Raw genomic sequence first — 10,205 nt, 5'->3', positions numbered from 1 at the left:
ATCTATACATATACGTCGGACGCATGCAAGTCAAACGCAGGTAATAGCAGCAAGCAAGATCGAAATGAAATTAATTTTTTAATAAAAAACACATATTATTAAAACTTGGGAAAATTGTGAAAAATACTCATTCAAAATATTTCTTTGGGTTCACTCCCTACCCACAAAATTGTGATACTATTTCATACAAAATATGGAACACTTCATGTTGAAATGTGGTACTAAAAAAATACCTAAAAACTGAACACAAAAAAAATCGACAGCTGGAGACTGCTAATTTCTCGTTAAAACTTCTATCAAAGATGGTTAATCACAATTCAACGGAAAAAGAAATCAATTTCTCCAATTTCTGTAGTTGGAAGTAGGATAAAGATGAAAACAGCTCTCGCATTAGAAAATTACACGACGGGATCGATTAGTTATTATATACTAGCACCTAATAAAATACCAAAATATAAATAATCAAGAAAAATCTTGTAGAGCCAGATAAAAACAGAACATTACTTGGCCATTACCGATCAAAAATCAAATATTAAAGAATGAAAATTTGAGATATCAGGAGGCTGACAAATGGAATAACAGTTATCTTCATGCACACATCGGAGTCTCATCAGAGGCATGTTCTCGAGTTATACTCTCCATTTCCTATTGAGTATATTATGCATCCATTTCTTAAGTGATACTAGAAAGAGATTCGAATAGTAACGTAGAACCAAGTATGGTTGTTGCTGAAATGACGAGTAAGAACCTTAGCACCCAGAAAAATATATAAATTCGTCATAGAAGGGGGCCTGACATCTTCCAACCATATCCCAGTGTTCCCCAAGCACGGAAATATCTACCTCGAGAAATGAATCAAAAAAGTAAAAACTTGCGTGTCTTCAAAGATTAAGAAACTTGTCCCGCTTCTGCTAGCTCACAACCAATAAAATCCAGAATTTTATAAGCTGGTTTCCAGATGAAAACATCATGCTCACTTAGCGAAAACACATCTGCTAAGTGTTTTTGTTTACCGCGCCATTAACCGACGAAGTTGCATTTGCTGAAGCCGTGCACCTAAAACAGACTGATCGACTTGCTCAGCCTTGGAACTCAGCAGAACCGGCAAAGTTAACAATTCGGGATGCAGATTTATCTTGCATATCCTGAGTAGATTCTTTGACAAGAGAATGAACCCATGATAAATCCGGCTCCTCCCCATTGTTGAGGGTCTCAAATGATGATGATCGCTTTAGTTTACCCAATTCATCGGCTGTGACAGCCCATCCAGGTATCCCATTAGGTGATCCCCAAGAGTCATCCAAAGAGGCAACCGCAGCTGCAGCCCCAGAGCCAAGATCTCGTGAACTGAGACTCCTAAACTGTTGATGTTGCTTATCAAGCTGAGATATCATTGACACTCGGGAATTCATTGGAGAGACTGGATCCACATTGCGGGGCGACATTCTCCCCGGAGATGGAACCCCAAACGGGGACTGGAGTATAGAGTGATCGAAATTTCTTGGTGAAAAATTAGTTTTAATTGGAGATAGCGTGCTTTGTTGCTGCTGCTGGAATTGGTGAAAAATGGCAGACTTGTGTGTAGGAGAGAAAACAGCTGAAGCCAAGGCTTGATCAGAATATCTTGGAGAAGAGGTCTCTGCAGAAAAAAAGTCCTCCAAATTCGATGGAGTTAGAGTGTTTGGACGAGCAGAAAGATTCAAAAAATTGGTATTGGCACTTGGTTGCGATTGAACGTATAACTCGTCCAAGAGCTGCCTCTGCTGGACATCAATATCTGTAAATAAGCTCAAGTCTTCAAGGGGGACATCTCTAGCATTTAACGATGAGCGCAATCGACTAGACTGGAGGTTGCTTCCTGGCAAAAGCAAGGCTGGAACATTTTGTTGGGGCAGCCAACCCGTACTTGTAACGTCATTGGTTGATGGAGACAAGGGCGGAGAGAATGGAGAAGGAGACATCACAGGATGTGAAGAAGGTGAGCCAGGTAAAAAGTTCATCGCCGCAGCAAAATCGAATGCATTAGAAGCAGAGGTGATTGAGCGAGGAGATGGTACAGCAGAACCGGTAGAAGCATACAAGGGTCGAAGTTCAACTTGGGTGTGGGCAAAGAAACAATCTCTTCTGTTGCAACTTGTACCATCTTTGCAAAGCCGAGTCCTGTATTGCGCAGGGTGAAGCCAGCACTCAAAAACCCCATGAGCATAATCACGCATGTCCCCTCTTCGACAAGCCCCTTTACGAAAATCTGGGCACATCACACAGCTATAGTGAAACTTCCTCGGATCCCTCCTCCGGGCATTTTCACCTGGGTGAACAAATGGGCACTCTGTCCAGTCATGAGAGTAGGCACGAGAACAGGGTCGGACCTTAAATGAGAACATTCTAAACTCATCCGTAGAATAGAAGCCNCATTAGAAGCAGAGGTGATTGAGCGAGGAGATGGTACAGCAGAACCGGTAGAAGCATACAAGGGTCGAAGTTCAACTTGGGTGTGGGCAAAGAAACAAACTCTTCTGTTGCAACTTGTACCATCTTTGCAAAGCCGAGTCCTGTATTGCGCAGGGTGAAGCCAGCACTCAAAAACCCCATGAGCATAATCACACATGTCCCCTCTTCGACAAGCCCCTTTACGAAAATCTGGGCACATCACACAGCTATAGTGAAACTTCCTCGGATCCCTCCTCCGGGCATTTTCACCTGGGTGAACAAATGGGCACTCTGTCCAGTCATGAGAGTAGGCACGAGAACAGGGTCGGACCTTAAATGAGAACATTCTAAACTCATCCGTAGAATAGAAGCCGTTCTTGATGTCAGGTAAAGATGGATCAAAAGGGTATTCTTTCTTCTCTGGAACATATGACACTGAAACATCATTAAAGTTCAGTTCAGCTGGTATCATCTCTGGAGGAGAACATGGGGATCTACTTCCAGGAGACTGTGACAGTGGTGGAGAATTCGAGTAAGAAGTGCCTCTTGACACTCTCAAATCACCCTCATCAAAAGAAGCATCAACAGCGAGTAACATTTCAAGGGAAAGTTTATTGTCCAGACACTTCGGAGAAACGACAGTAGTATCAAGAGGGAATTTACCATGTGCATTTGTCAGATTGGGATTTGCACCTGCCTGCAAGAGTAGTTTGACGACGTTAACTGCATTCGTAGATCCACCAGATGCAGCACAATGAAGAGCAGTATCCTTATCAATGCCACAGCATCGATTAACATCGACTTCAGGTGAAGAGATGATCACTTTCAGAACATCAATGCTGCCATAAATGGCAGCCACCATTAAGGGAGTTCTATGATGCAGAACCATTTGATTCGAGTCTTTCCTTCGTCCATACCACAGTCCAACCTCATCAATACTAGATGGTTCACACTCAATGAACCTTTCAAATCCTTCTACATCATTATTGGCAGCAAGCTCAAGCAAATTAGCAAAAGAATCGTCAGTTTCAGTGGTCAAAAGATTAACACTCATGATTACAGCTCTGCTATCTTGATCACTTCCAATCTCTATATAATGTTACAATTTGGGCATCCTTTCATCGTGCAAGTCCGACTGGTTGTAAGAAACAAAACAAAAACATCTGACATTATTGTAAGAAAGGAAATCTTAAAAAGAATTGAATATGCAATAAGACAATGACAATAATTGATCATGACACACAAAAGAGGACTAGTAGGTGAAAATTGGAAGTTCCCAAAAAAAATGGCCTAGGAAAAGAAAAGTCACGCATGGTATGCAACATAAAAGATTCGTTGCATATCTATAAAAAGAAAAGGAACATTTATCATGATGCATAACGAATAATCAGAATGCCGATACCAACTGCAGTAAAAAGCTCTTATTTCTCAGTAAAATTGCTAAGAATATCGATACTAAATTAAATTTCTCACGTATGACATACTTTTCCCCAGTATTAGTAGCGTGACGTATGTGTTGATGGTATGATGATCAACGCAACTGGAATAGGTAAAAAGAGAATTAAAATATATGCCTAACTTCAGTTTCTCCCACCAAAAGTTAACGAGAGTTATCACACATGAATGAAACGAAGTAACAAAACCAAAAAGAAATAGTAGTAACATAAATTACTTCAAAAGTTTCTTCTAACAGCTGAAAAAATGTTAATAATTATCCGAAACAATCTAATAATTATAGCTGGTACAAATAATGAGCAAAGAAAAATTCAGCAGAAAAAGCCACAAAAACAAAAATGTCCAGTTCTTTCACTTAAAAGCATCAAAAACAAATATCCAAATATAGCCTATTTATACAAACCCAGAACAATTAAATCGCAAATATCAGAAAATACACCTATCGATACAAACCACTCGTAAAATTCTATACACAACCATAACAAAAAACTTGCAGATGACAACAAATATACTCGAGCAAAATTCAAGTAAACAAAAGATTAAAAAGTTAGTATTTCTCACCAGTTAACAATTAAACGAGCAAAAATAAAATGAGCCGCCATCACCAGCAGCAAAAAGCTTCAACCTTGAATATTTAAATCAATTCCCACCACCATGAAGATGGAGTTTCAATCTATATCTGTGCAGATCTACATAGATGGAGTGAATGGGAAAAAAATGAGAAAACTGTGATAACAACAAAAAGGCATCCGCCTTCTGCCGCTTTTTTATTCGCCATTTCCTATGTTTTTGTTTCTTGTTGACTTCCTCTGTCTAACGCATTTCAAACCATGTCTCCTCTTTCCATTTTCTTTTTTATTTTTCCTGTGTGATGAGTAAGTGTAGCAGCAGTAAATGTAAACCGTAAATGCTAGTGCAATGGAAACCGGTAGGGCAGGTGAAAGGACTCGAAAAAAATAAACGTAAGAGAGACATAAGAAACCGGGTAAACCGGTGACCGCTTTGAGCGCGTCGGGTTTCAGGGCAAGGATATTAAACTGGAATGAAATGTGGTTTTGGGTTCCGCCTATCAGAGCAGCGGACGGACTTCAGGAAGAAATCAATTTTGGTTAAACGTTGGGTCAAATCCAAAGGAAAGATTAAAAAGAGTTGCGCCAATGAAATTTGGGGAAGTTGGAACTTGGAACTATATGCTTTGGTTATATATTCACTTTTTTATTAGGGTCCCAACAAATAAATTAATAAAGTGTTATCAATAAAATAAATTAATTAATTAATCATTTGAGAATAATAATATTCGAAAAAATATATTTAGAAATATTAGCATTATTTTTACATTTTTTGGAATAAAACTTATTTATCTTTTAATAAATGTGACTTTAATGTACTGTGTATTATAAAATTTTAATTTTGAAAAAAATATATGTATTCGTAGGAATTCAATTTCACTTGATTAGGGGTGTAAACGAGTTATACACTGAATCGAAGGAGCTAATATTTTTAACAAATTTTTTTTTTAAGTAACTTATTTAGTACAATTTGAGGATTTGATTTAGTCTCAAAAGTTCGCGATTATTCCTTTTAAAATGTATTATAAAATATATTTTTTAATATTTTAATGCACAATATCTAAAAACTTCAAATTTTGTGTGGGGATGAAAATTGTTCATGAAAGCAAATAAATATTTATTTTAGATTTTGATGAAATTTATAAAGTAATCAATTTTCAAGTGAAATTTGTCTATTTGAGAGCAAGATTTAAGAATGAGAAGGATCCAAGCGAAATAAAACACACAAATTATAAATAGGTACGTATAGATAGATTAATATTATTTCAAATATATCGTTTAAATAGGTAAACCGATTTTTAAAAATCAAAAATCAAAATGGAGCAATTTAATCGATATTTTTAAAATCAAAATTAAAATAAAATTTTCGAATTAATGCACTCTGATCGGTTAATTTGATTTGACCAAATTTATGGTGTAAAGCACATTACCATACCTCTTTTGGGTCCTGCAATCATAACTCTTATGATGATAGTACATGGAGCCTTACTCATAAAATCTTCACATCTGGCTGTGGAGTACATTTCTCCCTAAGTTTCGAATCCAATACCTCGTCCAGGCCATAAGTACTTGGATTTAGGAAATCTTGTACCAATCGAGAAAAATGAATGAATAATTAAGAAGTAGATAAGTTTTCTTTGTAGGAGCAATAATTTTGAAGAAAGTTGAGATATAATGAATGAAAATTTCTTTAATTGAATATGTTGTTCACAAATTATTATAGTTATATATCAAATATTATTGCAAGCAGTTTAGGCGGTGTGGTTTTAGCAAAAAAAATAACCGAACCGCGTATGCAGTGCGATTTATGATCACTATTTTAATTGTGATTTTTATAAAATATTAAGAAAAATCGGTACAGTGTAATTCAAGTCGGACAATTAATAAAAAAATTTTGATCACTCCTACCTGCACCCTTAAACAGATTGTAGAATTCATCACATTCTTTTTGTGATTATGACGGCCTAGTGACAAAGATGATGGAAAAAGAAAATTTTACCATTGTAATTTGAAAGCATTATTAAGTTGTGTGCAATGGAAAAAATATCATGTATAATATATGCACAAAAGCTCTCATAAGATCGTCTCACCAAATAATTTTGTGAGATAAATATTTGAATCGACCTAATTTATGAAAGAGTTACTCAATATTATATGGCACATACGAGGATTAGTTGTCGTGTTATATTTGTTGTAGTGTGTATAATTTTTTAATTGTGCAACTAATCTAAGTACTCGTATATCGAACACTTGAAACAAGAACTTCAATCAAAATATATCACAACATTTTTGATATGTTACACATCTAACGCGCACATTTATTTGAGCACTGATTAAGTATCACTCATTTATTGGATATGATAAAATATAAAATAAATACACGTCCAATAGATGAATAACACCTAATCAATAATCACGATAAATATGAACAATAAATGTGTAATATATCAAAACTCTATATTACGATGTAAAATCTAGGTGTATTAAAATATTTTAGAGTAATTTAAAATTTTGTCCAATTAACCCATTGACTATATACCAATATTTCATTGAATTTTCCATTATTGTGGGACATACGTGGCAGGCAAGAATGGGTTTCTTTTTAGCCCTAGCTATTAGCCCGCGTGAGTATTTCCTTTAGCTATAGCTCTTGCCAAAGTCTGGGCTATCTACCAATCAGTTAACAATGCAAACACAATCAGAAACCTTTATTATTTATGAATCAAGACAATTCTATACAATACTGTGTTATAATTATATCTAACAATACTAAAGTTTTTTTCCTTTTTTCTAAAAGAAAGATCGTTTGACGGGAGGTCGTCCGACTACTCTCATCAAATTGGCGATTTCGAGAACTTTAGCGGCCTGCATACCTCTCTTGGCCTCGGCTGATGCCCTCGTTTCCTCGGCTTTTCTCTGAGCTTTTGCCATATCATTTTGCATTTTCTCAAGGGCTTTTGCTCTCTTCTCCTCTAGCTTTCTCTACAATTAAGTAGTAGGAAAAATTACATTAATCTCTCTTTTTCTTTTTTGAATATGAAAACTATCATTCTTTCTATCATAACAACTAGTTAGTTTGTATTCGCTTTATATACAAAAAAATTTAGAAAATTTTATGAAAAATTACTTTTTTAACAAATTCAAAAAATAATTAGATTAGCAAAATCATATTTGAGCTCGTATTCCAGTTGGATGATCAGGAAAAAAGAAGAAGAGATTATTTCGATAATTTCAAATCAAATGTACCAAAACCCAACTAGATCAAATTGAAATTCGAGGGCTATATAATCTTATAGTACCAATTAATATTTCAGGTAAAATTTAAGAGACATGCAAATGGATCTCTGCTTTCACTCAGTACCGCAATATATGAGAACAAAAACATGCGATTAATTACATTATTTATTCTTAACAAAGTGTCAATTAATTTACCTCAACTTTCTTCATCCATAAAGTGGCCTTCTCAACTTGCTCACCTTCCAAACCTTTTATTACCGCAATCTCCCTCTTGAAACGATTGTTAATCTTGGATATCTCAGCATTTTGCCATGCATTGATCTTACATTCCACCTCCTCTTTCTTCACGCTTCGTGCGGACGCTTCGCCGTTGTTACGAATATTACCATGATCACGTTCGTGAGTACCCGTTAGCATGATAGCCAAGGGGTTAGTACTTTCCTCATGTGTAAGACCATCCTCTCCGATGCTCCTATAACTCGGGCTCAGCTCGGGCTCTGTGGAACCCACAGTGACCAAAGCGCTGAATTGATCACTGCTAATTCTAGCGAAACTCCGATTGTCGCGAGCATCACTGTAGTTGGATGATGATTCCGTGGATAGGTACGATGATAATCTACGACTATTTGTTTCCCAAGGTTCTCGAGGAGATGGGGTTAGAGCATGGATGTCTCTAATGCTGGGAGTTTCCCTAATATTGCTATTTGGGGTTGGATTGGAGGTGAAAATGGTTCTAATTTCATTATTCAACATTTGGAAATTGTACTTCTTAATTTTGATATGTGAAAGGATAAAGCATTCGAATCATAATTCACAAACACAAAGTCATCTACAAAGGGATTTATAATAGTTTTCAACTACACCACCACCTTTTTATTATATGATAATATAAAAAATGATTAAGATAAATTAAATATGGATTACCTAAATCTTAGAACTTACTGTATTGATATTGAGTAAGATATATTAGTCACCAACGCATAAAAAATTTATGCATAAAATATTATTTTGTTATTATAATTTTATAATAATTATTTTAATTTGAAATTAATTATTTAAGTATTAAATAACTCATATAGAAGGAGTGAGAGAAATTAGGTAGAGTACGAATAATGGAAATTGGAAGTTATATGGATTTTTATAGAATATTTCACGAAAACGTCAAAATATTTAATGTTAAGGATTTAACTTTAATATAACATATACATTATTCGGAATTAGCTATAATCCGGCATGTGAAAATATTCAAGATCCAGTAAGTTTCTACATGAATCTCCCGATTAATACTATAAATTTAGGAAATTAAATTGATATTCTTATCTAGTTGTTTATTTTCAGTTGAAGATCATCGTATATATATTTTTGATACGGATCCTTTGCACCGAGAGAAAAACTGTGTAGGCGAAACGATACCGTCTTGACTAGATCCCATATATACATTTATTTTGGATTGAGATGACTAGCTAGAACAAGATTCATTTCAATACACGACATCACATGTTGTGTGCCTCAATTGCAGAGGATCCGGATCCATGTTTTTTTTAGCTAAATGCAAATATCGATAAGGTACGAAATTGCTCGAACTAGCTGGCTGAAAAATATAAAGTGTCAATGACATAAACACGTTTATATGTTTTAAAGAAATGAAATTGGGACCGGCGATGTGATTATGGAGTTGGTTTGGGCAATGATCCAAGTGTTTTGTCCTGCGTGAAAATTTTAAGTTGTCGGACTTGAACCTAAATATAAACAAGTAAGAAGATAATTAAGACATTGTTGTCTTTATCTTCTTTTTTGATTTACCATGAGACGACTTTCGTACGATTTCGAAATAACAAATTATAATTGTAGTGGTTAAAAAAGAAAAAGGGAGCCATCATTGTGTGAAGATTTACTTTATAGTCTGCATTTAGCAATTAAGCTATTTTAATGCCCTTACATTTATATAATCGAAAACAAGTAGAAATAAAGGGGCTTCATTGATAATTTAATGTTAAAATTTAGTAGATATTAATGGTGATTTAGGGCAAGTATCTGAAAGGGTTTTAGTTTTTATGGTACAGAAAAATTATATCTAATTCTACTTCTTAACCCAAAGTTATTTCAAAATATGGATTTTTTTATATATAAGAAAGTATTGTTAATTCGTGTTTGATTTCCATGAGTTTTAATTAGATAATGCGAATGCGGTTATCATGATGTGATTGTCGTGAATCAATAATTATCACTATTACAAAAATTAAAAGATGCTAAAAATTTGAGAAAATTATATTTTTGTTCACGCAACTTGCACGATTTTTGTTTTTGTTTTGTTATGGTTTTATTCACGATCGATTTTATTCTTCTGCTTGCATTTTCCCCCCTTAATTTTAGCTCTTTCATCGGAGTGATGATGCAGAATCATTTTCTCGATGATAGGTCTGTCCTCCCCGATGAAAAAACAAAAAAGCTTAAATTGAAAAAATTGTAAGTTAATTTACTAAAATTACATTTAAACCAATGACAATGACATAA

The 10,205-nt window shown here is 34.9% G+C and overlaps 1 protein-coding gene and 1 pseudogene across 1 annotated transcript; both read right to left on the bottom strand.

Moving 5' to 3' along the window:
- Positions 1-330: 330 nt before the first annotated feature.
- LOC140969795 (zinc finger CCCH domain-containing protein 24-like) lies at positions 331-4,768 on the bottom strand (annotated as a pseudogene).
- Positions 4,769-7,144: 2,376 nt separating this feature from the next.
- LOC140969794 (remorin 4.2-like) lies at positions 7,145-8,509 on the bottom strand. The gene is made up of 2 exons (XM_073431250.1): positions 7,887-8,509; positions 7,145-7,436 (listed from the first exon to the last, which is right to left on the bottom strand). The coding sequence occupies exons 1-2, from the start codon at positions 8,442-8,444 to the stop codon at positions 7,245-7,247; spliced, it is 750 nt and encodes a 249-aa protein (XP_073287351.1). The 5' UTR covers positions 8,445-8,509; the 3' UTR covers positions 7,145-7,244.
- Positions 8,510-10,205: the final 1,696 nt, after the last annotated feature.

This window comes from Primulina huaijiensis, unplaced genomic scaffold (genome assembly GCF_012295235.1).
Source record: "Primulina huaijiensis isolate GDHJ02 unplaced genomic scaffold, ASM1229523v2 scaffold42781, whole genome shotgun sequence".
NCBI classification, from domain to species: Eukaryota; Viridiplantae; Streptophyta; class Magnoliopsida; order Lamiales; family Gesneriaceae; genus Primulina; species Primulina huaijiensis.
Note: the sequence above shows the minus strand (reverse complement) of the source record. Positions and strands in the feature narration are given on the sequence as shown.

What these genes read in the sequence shown, in the direction of transcription:
- LOC140969794 (XM_073431250.1), bottom strand. Translation starts at nt 8,444, where the DNA reads ATGTTGAATAATGAAATTAGAACCATTTTCACCTCCAATCCAACCCCA. An exon ending in TATGGATGAAGAAAGTTGAG is followed by an intron (nt 7,437 to 7,886) that starts GTAAATTAATTG and finishes ACTTAATTGTAG; the next exon opens with AGAAAGCTAGAGGAGAAGAG.